General features: G+C 51.2%; 2 protein-coding genes across 2 annotated transcripts in view; one reads left to right on the top strand and one right to left on the bottom strand.

The window, feature by feature from the left end:
- LOC138510558 (serine/threonine-protein kinase MRCK beta-like) overlaps window positions 1-13129 on the bottom strand; it is a 2015755-nt gene extending 2002626 nt beyond the window's left edge. Inside the window, exon 1 of the mRNA XM_069626316.1 lies at window positions 12954-13129. Coding sequence (XP_069482417.1) covers window positions 12954-13098 — 145 coding nt within the window. The 5' untranslated portion in view covers window positions 13099-13129. The remainder of the gene's footprint in view (window positions 1-12953) is intronic.
- Window positions 1-17298, top strand: part of SCARB2 (scavenger receptor class B member 2) — a 1272731-nt gene that overhangs the window by 292987 nt on the left and 962446 nt on the right. The gene's annotated exons all lie outside the window — the stretch shown is intronic.

Raw genomic sequence — 17298 nt, 5'->3', positions numbered from 1 at the left:
AGGGCCTGCAGCGCTTTGCTCCGGCAGTATGCCTCTCTGTTTTCACTGACACCAGGCCTTACCCCGTGGTGTAGGCACAAAATTGACACTTGTGACCATGTGTTTGTCAAAAGCAGGTGCTACCGTATGTCAGATATAGTTAAGAACCACATCCAGGCTTAGGTCGCCAAGATGTTGGATCTGGGTGTTATTGAACCCTCAACCAGTCCCTGGTCCAGTCCAGTGGTCCTTGTCCCCAAGACAAGTTCCCAGGCAGGTACCAAGGATTGGAAGTTCTGTGTGGACTACCGAGGAGTCAATGCCATCACCAAAACTGACGCGCACCCATTGCCCAGGTTTGATGAGCTTGTGGACTATCGGTGCTGCCAAATTTGTGAGCACCTTTGACCTTACCTCAGGCTATTGGCAAATAGATCTGACGGACCATGCCAAGGAAAAGACGTCATTCTCAACACCTGAGGGACTCTACCAGTTTAGGGTCATGCCTTTAGGGTTGAAGAATGCACCTGCCACCTTCCAGAGATTGGTCAATCATGCGCTCAGTGGGCTGGAGGCCTTCTGTGTGGCCTACTTAGAAGACATTGCCGTCTACAGTTCCACCTGGGAAGAGCATTTGACACATCTGGATAAAGTGTTGCAGGCCTTGAAAAGGGCTAACCTCACTATCAAGGCCACCAAGTGCCAGATAGCTCAGGGGAAAGTCACGTATCTTGGTCATGAGGTAGGAGGGGGTCAAATCCAACCTCTCCCCAATAAAGTATAGAATGTACATGACTGGGAGACTCCCACTACTCAAACCCAGATGAGAGCTTTTTTGGGCCTCACTGGGTATTATCGCAATTTCATGGCGGACTATAGAACCATAGCTGCACCACTGACAGCTCTGACTTCACTCAAACAGCCTAGGAAGGTTAATTGGACTGAAGACTGTCAGAGGGCCTTTGATGGCTTGAAAGAAAGTCTGTGTAGGGCACCTGTGTTGTGTGAGCCTGACTACAGCAAACTCTTTATCGTCCAGACGGATGCCTGCGTCACCGGAATTGGAGCTGTCGTGTCCCAGTTAGATGACAAAGAGAGGGAACACCCGATCATATTCATCAGTAGACAATTCAAGGGTAGAGAACTTAGGTGGGCTACTGTTGAAAAGGAGTGTTTCAGTATAGTTTGAAGCCTTAGGCATTTTAGGCCCTACCTTACTGGGTCTACCTTCAAGGTCCAAACAGATCATAAGCCCCTGAACTGGCTTATGCAGATGAAGGGTGAGAACCCAAAACTGCTCAGGTGGTCCATAAGCATGCAAGGGCTAGACTTCACCATAGAGCATAGACCAGGGAAGAATCACGATAATGCAGATGGCCTTTCCAGAAGGTATGTGGACTGTCTGGATGAGGGCGTCTATCTCGTGGGAGATTAGGCACCCTAACCTCAGTCTGGGGGGAGTGACTGTTATGCTGGAAATGCATTGGAGGGACAGGGCCTCCCTGTCCTTGTCCTGTAGTCCTTTTTCATTTGTGTTCTGTATTGTTTTCTGCCCAGGAGTCCATGTTGGACTCCTGGCAGTGCAGCTGTTCCTGTTTTTGGTTTGGTGTACAGACCCACGGGATACCCTTATGGCATGGGTCTGCTATGCGGTGACGCAGGGCGTCCAATAAAAGCCCCGCCCCCGCTCCATGGAGGCAGTTCCAGGGCATTGCAACCAGCCAAGCGTGTCCGTGTGTTGACTGCTCCTGCGGGAGCTGCGCAAGCGAGGCCTGCCCGCGTGGGCCCTTGATCCCTGTCTCCCACTGACGCCTCGGCAGAGACAGGACATAACACTGGCGACGAGAGACGTGATCCCAACGGCACGCGTGCTGATGCACAACAGCTGATCGCCACATCAAGCAACAGCGAAAATTTTGGAAACACAGTGGGGGGGGGGCACACAAACCCCCACCAAACCAAAAGGGGACATTTCTTTTTCTCCGCTGCCAGGCCTCATAAACCTCTCCTGATCCTCTGACAATGTTGGATCAGCCCTGACACGCAGCACAACGCTGGATCAGCCCCAACACGCAGCCACACGACACCAGGAGCCAATTACACTGCACAGCAGGATCCTGGCAAGGGAGAAGGTACTCCATCTACGCCCCACACTTTAACACACACAAGGAAGGCCAAAGACCCCCACAGGGGCACATCAAGGTGAGGCCCAGTCATGGCGACTGGCACATCCACCCCCAGGCTCGGCACGCCATCCAGACGGGCCACAAACCTGTCAGTGTCTACGCCGCAAGCCCGCCCACAAGGTGGCTCTTCAGTGATGATCCATCCTTTCGACCCATACACTGACCCATTATCGGTTGGCCCAAGATGGCAACTGTGGATACAAAGTTTGAGATGGCAATGGAGTGTAAGGACATTACCACTGCGAGAAAAATGAGATCACACCTATTGCTGAACACGGGGGATGAAGTGTTACGTATCTTCAATTCTCTGACCATCGACGACGGCCTGGATGTCTACCAGCAAGCGAAGGATGCCCTAACGGCTCATTTTCTCCCACAGCTCAATCCAGATTACGAGACATTCATATTCTGTACAACAATTCAGCTGGAAGAGGAGACCTTAGACGCATACCACACCAGACTCCGGAAGCTGGCAATATCGTGTGAATTCAGACGTTGAGAAGGAAATCCGAAGACAGCTTATCAACGGCATCCAATCAGAAAAACTCAGAAGGATGGTACTGAGTGAGAAGGGCATCTCGCTGACCCGAATCCTTGAGCTAGGCTGCCAGAGGGAACTAGCTCACGCCAGAGCGGCACACATGGGCACAACCCTTCAGAAACTGCAGCCAGCCCTCACATTGGCCACTATGGCCCAGATCACAAATCGCCAACCTACGAGAGATGAGACCGGCGGAAACTACACTCACTCCAGATGGCTGCCTCGATCCCCGGGACCCACGGAATGTGGGTGGTGTGGAGGGCCTCGCCACGGAAGACGTAACTGCCCGGCCCAGGGGACCACATGCGGCGCATGTGGCAGGAAAGACCATTATGCCAAGGTATGCAGGTCGTCAGGCGCACAACAACAGACACCGCAAGCACCCCAAGAAAGGAGTGGGGGAAAGAAAAAGAAACAGGCCAGCGCCCGGCGAATCGAAACCACAAACTCCTTCACATAGGAAGAAGGTGATGACGCAGCACGTGCCCAACAAGAATCCGGGAACGACCAGTGGAAGAAAGGGAGGAAAGTCTACCTGGTGTCAGCCCTAAATCATGGAAACGCCACGGCAAGAAAGAAGCTCAGAAGACGAAGATGCCAAGTGGTGATCCAGAACCAGAAGGTGCTGATGACAATAGACACCGGGGTCTCCGTGAACGTGATTCCACTGACCATGTTCAGCACACTCCAGCCCGAACCTGACCTGAAGGCGACGGACAGGCTACTATTTACTTATGGGTGCAAGACCCCGCTACCCACAGTAGGCAGGTTCCGTACCACCATCAACCACGGCGAGAAGGCGCTACAATCAAAAATCTATGTGGTGAATGCGGGCATCGAATGCCTCCTGAGTGGAGATGCAGCGGAGGACCTGGGGCTGGTGAGCTTCATCTGCGACGTGACACACTCACGAGAGGTCGAGAATGTCCTGGAACAATGCCCCAACCTACTAAAGGGGATAGGATGCCTGAAAGGAAAATAGATCAGGTTACACATTGACGAATCAGTCCAACCAAGAGCAGTACGACACAGAAGGACGCCGTTCCACATGCGCGACCAAGTAGAGAAGGAACTAAGGGCACTGGAGAAAGCTGGCATAATCGAAGAAGTGACGGGGCCCACGCCTCGGGTCTCCCCCGTGGTGCTCACGAAAAAGCCGAAACAACCTGGCAAGGTCAGAATATGCATAGGCATGCGCCTACCAAACGCAGCAATCAAGCGGGAGCGCCACATCACCCCGACATTGGACGAAATAGTGTCTGACCTCACCGGGTCCAGGATATTCTCCAAGGTAGACCTGAACGCTGGCTATCACCAGTTGAAGCTACACCGGGACTCCCGGTACATAACAACGTTCTCAACGCACATCAGCCTACGTAGGTACAAGCGCCTGAGTTTTGGAAGCTCCTCGGCCGCCGAGGTTTTCCAGCAAACAATACAGGAGGTGATCTGCGACATACCAGGGGTCCTGAATGTCAGTGACGATATCCTGATTCATGCCAGCAACAGAGAGGAACACATGAAACGACTCCATATGCTCCTTGGCAGGTTAGAAAGCGCAGGACTGATGATTCATAAAGAAAAATGTGAATTCCTAAAGGACGAGATTTCTTTTTCGGGTACAAGTTTAGCGGCACAGGCATCTCAGCTGACCCACAGCAAGTGGCGGACATCCAAGCTGCCACCCCCCCCACCACGCCAACTGAGGTGCGCAGTTTCTTAGGAATGGCTACCTACTGCGGTAGATTCATCCCAAATCTGGCCACACTGTCGGAGCCCCTTCGAGAACTCACCAAAGCTAGCAATAAGTGGGAATGGGGAACTGCCCGCCAAGAGGCGTTCGAGCACATAAAATCATCTTTGTCAGCCGACACCACAATGGCATATTACGACACAGCACTTCCAACTGAACTGTATGTGGACGCAAGCCCCGTGGGCCTAGGGGCCATCCTCACACAAGTGACAAAAACGGGTGAACAAAGGCCGATTGCCTATGCCTCCAGGGCACTAACACCGACAGAGCAACGATACTCCCACATCGAAAAAAAGAGGCAATAGCCGTGCTATGGGGGTGCCGACACTTCCAGCTATATCTGTACGGCCAAAAATGTACAACTTACACAGACCACAAACCACTGCTCCCCATGTTCATCGGCACGTCCTCTCACCCTCCGGCCCGGATCGCCAAATGGCTGTTGCACCTCCAACAATACAACTTTGAATTGGCATACCAGCCTGGCAGTGGAAATCCGGCAGACTTCCTGTCAAGGCACCCGAGAGCGGCAACACCCAAGGAAATCGATGTGGCAGAGGAGGCGGAAGAGCATATCTGCCGGGTGATACACACCATGATGCCTCGAGCCATCAGCCTGGACGACATAGTGAGGCCACACAAAGAGACCCCTGCTGCAACCTGATAAAGGATACGATCATCTCAGGGAAATGGAGGTCGTTCCTACGGAACATCCACAACAAGACGGCAGAGGCGAAGAAATTCCTGGCGGGGGTCTTCACGATCCGGCAGGACCTCTCCATCACGGAAGAAGGACTGATACTCTGTGGAACTCGAATCATCGTCCCCCTGAGCCTCCAAGACAAGGTCGTGGCATTGGCACACGAGGGGCACCAAGGAATAGTACAAACAAAAGCCCGGATCAGACAGCGCGTATGGTTCCCCCACTTAGATGACAAAGTCGAGCGGCTGATCAGGACCTGCCTCCCATGCCAGATAACAGGGCGTCTGCCCGACCCGGAACCCATCCAATTGGCAGTGCGAGGGTCCGGCAGGTGGGACGCGATAAGCATAGACTTCTGCAAACTACAGGAAGGTATCTACCTACTGGTGGCCATTGACGACCACTCTCGGTACCCAGAGGTCGAGATTGTCAACTCCACGGCAGCGAAGGCGGCCATTCCCGCGATTGAAAAACTGTTTGCGACGCATGGACTGCCGACCAGAATCAGGAGCTACAATGGCACACCATTCCAAGGGGAAGAGTTCAAACAATATCTCAAAGAGCTCAACATCCGCTATCACCACATCATGACGAGATGGCCACAGGCAAATGGCAATGTGGAGAGCTTCATGCGGACAATTAACAAGGTACTGCGCCTGTCACGTGTCAACGCCAGCCCATGGCAGGTTGACCTATACCGATTCCTGCGGAACTACAGGGTCACACCGCACAGCACGACAGGCATACTGCCGGCAGACCTGATGTTCGGCACCATCATAAACTCATCCATACCACATCACCCGAGCAGGAGCCCGGACACGCTCGACAATGAGCGAACCGAGGCAAGAAGGACAGAAGCCAACGCACACATGAGCGCCAAGAGGCGTGCCAAGCAGTCCGATCACCGAGTGGGCGATCAAGTGGTCATGATGAGGAATCCGTTCAAATCCAAACTGGACACCCGCTATGATGCAGCCCCGTGGACAATTAGTAAACGGCAAGGCACGATGATAACTGTGAAAAGAGGACAGAGGCAGGTGACGAGAAATGCGTCATGGTTCAAGGCAGTGCCAAGGAAATTGTGGACAGACGGCGAGTGTCCCCCAGAAGAAGAAGAGGATCCGCCGAGGGACGAGGAACCTGAGAACCTGCATGGCGGAGAAAGCATGGATGGAGGAGCTGAGGAACTACTGAGCAAACCAGAACCGGGCGAGCCGGACACTGAAGGTGAGCCGCCCGAGGGCCCACTGGGGCACAGGTCCAGGGGTGGAAGGTATGGGCTAAGAACCGCCACCAGGCCTCCAGCCAGGCTCAGAGACTATGAGTGGTAGACAATCCCCACTAGTGACTCGAGAAAAGGGGGCAGCCCGTTGGCTGAGAAATGTATGTTCTGTGTATTGGTTCAGTTAAAATAAAGGAGGAATATTATGTCCGCCTTGCGTCCTGCTACGCGGTGACGCAAGGCGTTCAATAAAAGTCCTGCTCCGCGGAGGCAGTTCTGGGGCATTGCAACCAGCCAAGCATGTCCGTGTCTTGACTGCTCCTGCCGGAGCTGCGCAAGCGAGGCCTACCCGTGCGGGTCCTTTATCCCTGTCTCCCGCCGACGCCTCGGCAGAGACAATACATAACAGGCGTGTCTCCTTCTTGTCACTGCGACCCGAGCTCGGCGTCCATCATCTTGAGACTGCTGTGTCGTGGCTGGGTGGTTCACTCCCGAGGCCTCGTTTTCCATGAAATCAGTTGCAGTTCTGCTCTATACTTCGCTGTACATGCCCCAATACTTCAGCTCAAAAATGTGTGGTCAAAGTCTTATGTTGCTTCCCTTAAGTGGGATGATTAGCTGTATTCTTGTGCCCGGAAACGGAGACAAAGGCTCAGGCGGCCATCAAGTCTGCGCCCCCTGGTGGTCTCACAAAGATCTCATTTTAATTGAACCCACTGCATGCAGGCGAGCAAGTCTCCGGGCTGCAGGCTTAATCAGGTAAGTCAGGTAGGTAAAGTCCACTAACTCTAACCACCTACCACCTTAGCTGCCAAGGGGGAGAGAACACTCCTGAAGCTCTCGCAGCCCCCCCAGGCAGACAATAGTGTTCACAAAAAGTGATTCCCAGTTTTCAACGGTCACTATGTGATTGCAGCAACTCAGGAAAACAACACACCACAGAAATAAACCAGGAATAAACCAGCTGTGAGCATCCACCGAAGTATAGTATTCAATAAAAAGGCTGACTCAGAGGACAGGGCATGCCCGACGGCTGCCCGACGGCTTGAGGAGCCGCCTTATTCCGTCTCCCACCCGTTCCCTCGGGATTGTAGGATTTACGTTTTTACAGTTAGCAGTTCAGTTTGGTTAACAGTTTCACATTTCAGATGAAAAAGAGAACACACTCCAGCGTAAGACCTCACAGGCAGCTTGGTCCCTTACGCTGTATCTGCATATATGTGTGCATATCCAGGGCTGGAACAAGGAGTTCTAGGTGCCAAAGATTCAGTGGGTTAATGGCTCCAACAACCACAAGGAGCAGTCTGTACTGCTGCTTCCCGCGCTGACTGCAGGAGACTCTGCCCCAGACTGTGCCACGCCCCGCTATGGAGAATGGTTTTGTGTAAATGGCCCCGCCTCCAGGAATGAAAGCCGCCAACAGACTGAAAACTTCAGGGGACACACTGACTGCAGGAGACTCTGTCCCAGACTCCGCTGCGCTCTGCTATGGAGAACGGTTTTGTGTAAATGGCCCCATCTCCAGGAATGAAAGCTGCCAACAGATTGTAAACTTCAGGGGACACGCTGACTGCAGGAGACTCTGCCCCAGACTCTGCCACTCTCCCCTATGGAGAACGGTTTTGTGTAAAGGGCCCGAGCTCCAGGAATGAAAGCAGCCAACAGACTGCAAACTTCAGAGGACGCGCTGACTGCAAAAGACTCTGCCCCACACTCTGCCACGCTCTGCTATGGAGAAGGGTTTTGTGTAAATGGCCCCGCCTCCAGGAATGAAAGCAGCCAACAGACTGCAAACTTCAGGGGACATGCTAACTACAGGACTGCCCCAAACTCTGCCATGCTCTGCTATGAAGAACGGTTTTGTGTGAATGGCCCTGCCTCCAGGAATGAAAGCAGCCAACAGACTGCTAACTTCAGGGGACACACTGACTGCAGGAGACTCTGCCCCAGACTCCGCCATGCTCTGCTATGGAGAATAGTTTTGTGTAAATGGCCCCGCTTCCAGGAATGAAAGCCGCGAACAGACTGCAAACTTCAGGGGACACGCTGACTGCAGGAGACTCTGCCCCAGACTCTGCCACGCTCCGCTATGGAGAACGGTTTTGTGTAAATGGCCCCGCCTCCAGCAATAAAAGCAGCCAAAAGACTGCAACCTTCAGGGGACACGCTGACTGCAGGAGACTCTGCCCCAGACTCTGCCACGCTCTGCTATGGAGAATGGTTTTGTGTAAATGGCCCCACCTCCAGGAATGAAAGCATCCAACAGACTGCAAACTTCAGGGAATGTGCTAACTGCAGGAGACTCGGCCCCAGACTCCGCCACGCTCTACTATGGAGAACGGTTGTGTGTGAATGGCCCCGCCTCCAGGAATGAAAGCCGCCAACAGACTGCAAACTTCAGGGGACACGCTGACTGCAGGAGAGTGCCCCAGACTACACAAATTAATTTAATTAGACCAGTATTGAATAACAAATTTACACAGGCCGGTAGTGTACCTACGCTGATAGTGACTAACAAATAAATGAAGATATTCTGAAAGTGACTAATACATTTGCAAACGCTGGATGCAACCCACAAATTAATTTTATTAGGCTGGTACTGACCAACAAGATAATTTAACTAGCAAGGAGGCTAGCTCAGGGACAATGCTATGCAACATGGGTTGATCGCTGTTCTGGTGTTTAGAAGCTGAAGGAATACAGCATTAGGCTTGTATAAATCACTGCGAATATAAATAAATAGGCTTCTACCAACGAAAAAATACATTTACATGGGCTGGGAATAACTGACACATGAATTCAACTAGGCAGGTAGTGACCAACAAATACATGGTAAGGGCTTTAGTGACCAACAAATAAATGTACCTCTTGTAACGACCAAGCGGGCTTACAGTATGACCTGTAGTGCTCAAAGACATGTAGTGTGAAGTGCAGTGTTGCAGTCCAGTGTGGTGCACGTGGGTGAAGGAACAACATCAGCAAGGTGAAGACTGATGGCAGGGAGTGGGGAGAAGGAAGGAGTAGATATTGGTTATAGCATGTGTCCGGCGGTGGTGGGAACTCAGGTTGGGCATGGGGCAAGGAGAGCAATCTACCAAATGAGGCTGGTTTCATACTAAAATCATACCTATATGAGATTGCGCCACGCCGCCCATGAGGTACATATATGCCTCTTAGTGAAGGGAGAGAGATTACTGCTGTGGCGTCCTGGCAGTCCCCTATAGTAACTTGCCGGTTCTGCATGCCAAGAGTTGGGCCGGATTCCTGGAGATAAAATACACTTCGATCTGTCTGTTCCTGCAATACCTCAGGCACATATAGAATTAATTTAGTGGAACAAGAATTCTGTTTCCAACATGCAATGTTACTCTACATAGACCCTCATTATGAGTTTGTCAGATTTAATCAAATAATTACTGCCTGCAGTATTAACTATTACTGTAATTCTTGGACTCTGATTACAGGAAGTTATCTGGGATGGTGGCAGTAGATTTTGTTTTTGTTTACTTTTATTGGTTCTACAATAAATCCAGGCATCCCCTCCCTGCCCCCCACCCCTGACCCACTGTGCTGGGCTTGAGAGCCCAGGATCCTCCTTGATTCTAGTGCAGCTCCATGTATTCCACTGATTCTATCCCAACAGGCATCTCCTGAAAGATCACGCGCATAACCCTTGGTTTAGAGCAGTTCAGTCTTGTAGAGCTCAGGTGTTGGATCAGGGGGTCCCCATATTGATTTGTAGGCAGCTGCCGATCGCCCAATCAGAGCCGTCAACGTTCCCATAGCCGCGATTTACCACAGTCTCTGCAGCCACTGCCCCACTGAAGGTGGCTCCTTCCTGCCCCACATCACTTCGCGCTTCTTCCTGACCTACCCTGACTTGCCGACCGCTACTATCACCTATCGGCTCTGAAACTACTGTACATATGTATATAAGATCCTCTTGTAAATGTATATAATGATTCTATGCTATACCTGCACCCATGTGTAAATGTTTAATGATTCTCTGTTTATGCCTGCATATCTGTAACCTTGTACAAATTGCGCCCTGATGCCTCCGGGCCTGTTGGTTTGCGCGTTATAAATAAATAAATACAATACAATACACCGCCCTAATTAGTTTGACTTGCATCTGTAGCCCATCCCAATCAGGGTCCTAAGATAGTCCCAACATTATAAAACTCTGCAATAGTTTGCATTTGTGCCCCCCAATCTGGTATATTACATACTCAATTGCAGCCCATAGTTCGCCCAGTTTCGGACATGTTCCCATCATGTGCATCAGCGAGTCATGCTGGCCACATCCCCTCCAACAAGATCTATCCGCAACCGGCTTAAACCTATGGAGTTTAATGGGGCTGTGGCACCACCTGTGTAGAATCTGAACCTGTGGTTCCTTGTGTTGGGTACATATGGGACCCTTCCACGTATTACGATATATGCCTTCCAATTGCCTTGGGCTAATGAGCCTTCCTAGTTCCTCCTCCCATTTCCGCTTAAATGTACACTCGTCTTCCACCTGCGCGACGGATATGCAGCTGACAAGTTTCCCTGTTAGTCCCTTTGTACCTCAAGCCTCCCGGAGAGTTTTCTCTAGAGTTGTAAGGGGCCTTGTAACTCCCGGTTTCATAGTGGGGTTGTACAACCAGTGCCTCAGACTGCACTGGTCGAAGTGTACGGAAAGAAGTAGTGGAACTATGTCCCCTGCTGGTCTGCCCCCGCATCCCACAAACCCTATCACTACGCCCCTCCCACGCACAATCCAAACCCCCAAACAAATACACCTGCTGTTTAAGGGAATGTTCAGTGCAGTGCACTGAAGTGCAAGTTTCAAATAATTCCTACATTTTTATTTTAAAACTAAACCATTCCTTTTTCTTTTTTTTTAAGTAGAGGAGTACCGCTCCCAACTGCTCCCACCCACTTCGACCACTGTTGCTGGTATGATATCTGAATCTGTCCCCGTCCCACAACCTGAAGGCCTCTTTACAGTCTTCAAATGACTTTATCTCATCTGTCCTTTCTAGGTCCCCTACTTCCCTACGCCCCTTTCCTTGCCATACCTCGAAACCTCTATCCTGGAGGGCCGGTGTAACTTTGTCACTGCCGTGAATCGTGCATGGATTATTTTGATAATTTCTTTTGCCATTTCCAACCAGGTTTTGAGGATGGAAAGGGATTGTGTACAATTGTGGATTCCACCACTACTGTAGAAATGTTCACAATGCAGAAAAAGGTCAAGGTTTACCCTTTTCTGCATTAAAGTGGAAAAGGGCTGAGAAGGTTGACACCAGAAATACCCTGTTTTTTTACCCGTTTTTGGGTGCCGCCATGCACAAAAAATGTTTCCTGCTGTGAAGGGATGCACGTATTTTCACACATCAGCCAAGCTGTCTTATATTTTCCTGCACTGCCCACTAACCTAATCTCCCCTTTAAAACCCGCTAGAGAGCTGGAGACCATACAAATGGCAGACATGTGCGGGATTAATGCCAGTAGCATGACATCCCCTTCACCATATGAAAACAACTATACAAAATTTCGGTGGATTTTTGACTTTTCTTTCTCCACCACTCGATTGGCGACAAAAGTTGGAGGCCTTTTTTGGAGGTGTTCAACATCATAATATACCACAATCTTTATTCATTAGGACTACTGCTTGCCATAAACGCCTTCAAACAAATGTGTTGGGTGGTAAAAACAGGCAGTATCTAAAATATTACCTGTTGTTACTGTTACTGCCAGACTCATCCTGAGAGCCATCATAGGGCCTATTCATAAGCGTGGCGGTAGCAGTCAAAAATCTGGTAATTACCATCACTGTGTTCTTTGCCACTTTGCCTAATTCCTGAATTTGTTACAAAAACAATTTTTCCACCTGCTTTTGTCCCCACAAAAGCATTACCGCATGCAGTGATTATTGCACCCCAAGGATTCCTAATGGACTCTAAATTGGGAGATTGTAATCATTCAGACCTACTGGGCCCCCGTAATCAGGCCTATAGTTCTAAAGAGTTATTCCTTCAGAAGCACATGAACATTCTTATCGTTACCACATTCTGCCATACAACAAAACCTCAGAGCAAATGTAGTCAATGATCTGAGTTCATCTGGATTATTCCTGTTTTTGGGCAATACGCAAGATGCGGCCCTTTCCCTGAAGCAAGTGTGGAGGCATTTTTTATACACCCAAAGTGTCACGTGATTGATTTCACCAATGTTGGTCATCCTACAAATTGAGCTAATCCCTCGGCTAGCTCTGTAAATGGCTTTCCTGCTCCTCCAACACACGCCGACAGCAGCTACCAGCGGGCGAGGGTGGAAGGGATACCATAGGAAAATGGGCAAGCAAAAAAGTACAGGAAATGAGAATGAGATTACAAACTAACACATACATATACGTTCAATCGGCGGCATGCCGCTGAACGACATTATCAAAATATCACAGGTGACTTCAAACCCTAAAAATGCACTGTGCGGGTTACTTCTTAATAAAGCGACACAGATCGAAAGCCCCACCAGACCTCATGAAATCCGTTAACCAGATCTTAAAACGTGCTCGTTCTTACGTGGCCTTCTTCGGATTCTCTTTCGGAAGGCATCTGGAGGTGTTGGTGAGAGCACTAATTCGCCAGGCCGTGGATCGGGGTAGTCTTTCCGATCCCCTTCATAGTAGGTTGTCTGTGGAATGTATCTTACACCGCGCTCATACATTTTTCTGCGTCCGTCTTTCCGCTGCTTGACTGAAACTGCAGATCTCTGTGCTGCAGCAAAATGGCGCGGTCAGGGTTTCATCACAATGGCGGGGAGGCAGCAACACGGATGAATTGGGCTTCAATCCCGGCCGTTGTCTGTGCATTGTAGGTGTTGGGCCCGCAGAAACATTGCATAACATGAGCATTCATTTGAGAATCCCCCTGTGCTTGCACTTTTAAGCACTGCAGTTAATGCCCCCAAACTGCAGTCATTTGCAACAAGGGAATCAACGTTCTCCCTGCATTCCTTGATTACAAAATAAATCAGGATAGTTGTTGGGTGACACACTTTCTTATTTGTTGTGTTTTTGCTATCTAAATGATTTTGTGTTCAGACAAATAGCAGTCACACAGCGCTTAAGACACGACTTCTTTCCACTTTTTGTATATTTGACATGCAACAAAGAATTCTTATTAAAAAAAAATCGCAAGGAGTGCTTCCTTTAGTTAACATGTGAAATTGGAATTGTGGGTTGGGATAACAATGGTCATTATTGCAACGCCCATAAAGAATTGTTTAGTGTGTTCTGGCTGGAGAAGTCGTGTGTGAAACACGCACAGGCAACTTCAGAATAAGCAAGCAGCTGATCAGAAATTGGCCATCTCATGACATATGTCACAAGTAGAGTCAGAGCTGTGCAGCAGTCTGGCAACTTAGCCCGAGTCTGATATTGCGTGAAAAGTGGCTGGACATCCGACACTCTCCACACCAATCCATCCACAGGTGTCCTGAGGGTGGGGAGATGGGATTCCGGGGGCCGGGGGGGGGTGGGGGGCGGAGCGTTTCCGCCAGGGTGATTTTTGGCACTGCATAGGGCAGCGAGCTGGCCTGCACATAGAGCGCCCTAGTGAGTATTTAAGGGGGGCAGGGAAGTTTCTGGAGCAGGCGACGGTTAGGACGTGCGTTTGTCCTGGTCGCCTGCTCCCGGGCCTTCCCTGCGCCTGGACCTGTCAGTGGGTTGTGTGAGATGAGGAGTGTGTTAGCTTAGTCAATGGGTGAAGGAGCAGTAGTTAGTTAGGTCATATAGAAAAAAAAATACAAAAAATATATATACATATATATGTTTGATAGTCGGTAGTACCGTAGATAAGGTAACCCCCTTACCGCGGCCGGGCCAGCTCCGGATGGTTTGCAGACGTCCAAGGCCAAATTATACTATGTTATTGTATAGCACTTACGCTTAAGCTCTTTTTTATAGAACAAATATGCATGCAATATCACCCAACCTGTTTTGGTACTCATATATCGACCTAAGAAGGATGAAAGGCTTTTTGAACAGAAAAAAAAAAATGTCTCCAAACCGGCCCAGGCATGACCAGAAACCGGCCCCACTCTCCAGGGCGAAAGGGGCCAATCCGACCCTGGCCTTGGAGATCATCCGGAGGGCATCCAAAGCACAGCTGGAGGGGGCGGTGGGTGAGGTTACGGGTGAAGGGGAGGAAGGTGGAGGTAGGCTGCAGCGGAGAGCAGCGCCAGATGGGGCTCTCTCGGCAGTGGTGGCCTGCAGCCCCGCGGCGAGTAGGGGAAGTCTGGGTGGGAATGCAGGGGTGGGAAAATGAGGAGGGAGATTGACAGGAGAGTAGCCAAGGGGGAGGGAACACTTGGGAGAGGGGCCAGAAAGGGGTTTGGGGGATAACGACCAGGTGGATGAAGGAGATGTTAGGAGTGTCCAGAAAGGTGTAGGTCGGGTGGGGCATGAAGGTGGAGGTGACGGGGTGCAGAGTGAGGTGACAAGGCAGAGGGGCAATGCTGGAAAATACCTGCAGAAGAGTGCAGGTGGGAGGAGGAGAGAGCGGTCCTCTTCGATTAGTGAGGTTAGGGAGGGGCGCGGAACGCCCCCCCTGCTAGGAGGATTTCAAGCAGAGGGCACAGAGTAGCCCCCACTGTCGCAGAGGTGGAATATGGAGAGGGTTTAAGAACGGCCCCTCCTCGAACTTCGCGAGGACAGTCTAGAGGGCACAGCATGGCCCCTAACGAGGAAGACCACAGGGTGGAGGAGAGGACCCCTCGCCCGAGAGAAGAGGACCAAGAAGGGGTTTCTGCGGCCCCGCCAAGAAGTTGCAGCCAGAGTGGCGGGGTGGACGCCCCGGGCTCACAAGAGGAGGATCTGCCTGGCCCGAGCATGTGCTCGCAACAGCAATGGTATTACAGGGGTGATGATGAATGGTTGGAGGAATATGTGGGGCAGTGGGAGGATGAAGGGTACAGTGCTGTAAGGAGGAGGGGGAAGGTGAGAAGGGGCATAAGATGAGAATGGGAAAGACAGGAGCAAGGAGTGTGGGGGGCAAGAGGTCGTGGGGATAATTGGCTGGGTGAGACTGCTGACATGTTTTGTCCCTGCAGCAGGAGCCCATTATGGAAGAAGATGAGCATCAGGGTGGAGGCCAGGCTGCAGACGTGCAATGGCAGGGCGGAAAGAGGTGAGCGGGAAGGGGACTGGTCAACTGCATGGCAGAGGGGGGACACAAGAACAGGGGCAAGAAGGGAAGGGTCAGTATGGCAAGGGGTGAGGAGAGAGATTGGTGTACAGGCTATTCAAGCCTTGGCCGGAGAAAGGGAAAATTGCTTGGTGGGGGTACAGACAGTCAAGGTGATTGAGCCATTGGAGCTCGAGGTACAGGTTTCAAAAGAAAAAGAGGTAGGGGTGAAGGGCAAGGAGAAAAAGCTATCATAAATGGGCATCACAAAACCTTTGGGAGCACATTTGATGACAACAACGAAGGATAAGATACAGGCAGGGGAATTTGTGGATGTGTTAAAGCTGCTTCATAGGGAAGTGAGAGCAAAAGAGGGTTCTAAGGAGGAGGAGAGGGAGCTGGCCTCGCGCCCAAGGGTACCGGTGACGATCGAACATTGGACATCAGCATTTATTATCTATGCAAGTGTCTATTGTGAGAAATTTCCAGAGAGATGTGTGGCTCTGCTAAAGGACATCGTTGTGATTAGAAAGGCGTTTACGAGTTTTGGGGGCTTCGCGTGGGTGTGTTATGACGAGGAGTTTAGAGCAAGGTTGGCGGAGGACAATCAGGCGGTTTTGGGGGAGATAGATATGGATCTCTGGTTGCAATGGATGGCGCTGACGAGGCCAGCTCCAACGGTACACATGGCAAGCCGCTTACCCGTGATTACCGTCTCTTTCTTGGTTGCCCCACCCCAGAAGGGGCGGGGAGGAGGCAAGGGTCAGCCCTCAGCAGCATGTTGGGCTTTCAATAAAGAAGGCTGCACAAGGATAATGTGTACATTTAAACACGAGTGCAGCATGTGTGCGGGTCGGCATCCGATTACACATTGTTTTCAGGCAGGGGACAGAGGGAAAGGGCGATGAGCGGGGCAAGGAGATGAGGGGGAAGGACCGTATGCCAGTTAAAGTGGGTGGTTCCTGTAGGGGGGCATCAGTTTATCGGAAAAGGAGGGGGGGTGCAAAGTTTGGAGAGAGGTTTTGGTGGCGATCCCAAGGGTGTAGGAGAGGGGTGGGGAGGAAGACGCTTAGGTAGGGTGTGGGAGGGCCACAGGGGTGGGATGTAACTGTGAAAATGATAAGGGGTGGTGGTCGTCGTTGGGAGAGCTGGAAGACGGTGGTGAAGCCCTCACGCTTGCCGCACGACAAGGTTAGCAAGCTTTGGGGGGGACGTGAGAGGGTTATAGCGGCACAGAATCAATATGGAGAGATTAACAGAGGTTAAGAGGATATCGCAAATTTGAGTGTACGGTAGTAGCCCCGGTTCACAGGAGGGGCAGGAGACTGGGCACATGCGAGGGCAGGAATGGAGTACGCACAGCACGGGAGGAACTGGGCTTGTTTGCCCCTTGGTGTAGTTGGGGGAATGAGGAGAGTTGACTGCATGGACCGGGGTGCGGGAGCCCCCCTGGTGCAGCCGGGGGAAGTGATGAGAGGTCACTGCATGGACGGGGGTGCACAATGGCCCCTGGTGCAGGTGGGTAACAGGGTGTAATGGACGCAAGGTACTGGAACAGTAAGTTATATGGATTGGACTGCATGGACGGGGCGCAGGTTTGGCCTCTTGTGCAGTGGTGGAGAGGAGTAAGGAGGAAAAGGGCCTGCATGGACGGGGGTGCACGTGGGCCCCCGGTGCAGGGTGGGCGGCATGGGGCAATAGTAGGAAGGTGATGGAGGGTGGGGGGCAAGGGTGAACAGGA

Source organism: Ambystoma mexicanum, chromosome 6p (genome assembly GCF_040938575.1).
Source record: "Ambystoma mexicanum isolate Mex_15411 chromosome 6p, UKY_AmexF1_1, whole genome shotgun sequence".
Lineage (NCBI taxonomy): Eukaryota > Metazoa > Chordata > Amphibia > Caudata > Ambystomatidae > Ambystoma > Ambystoma mexicanum.
The sequence above is the reverse complement of the archived record's forward strand: the minus strand, read 5'-3'. Positions and strand labels throughout refer to the sequence as shown.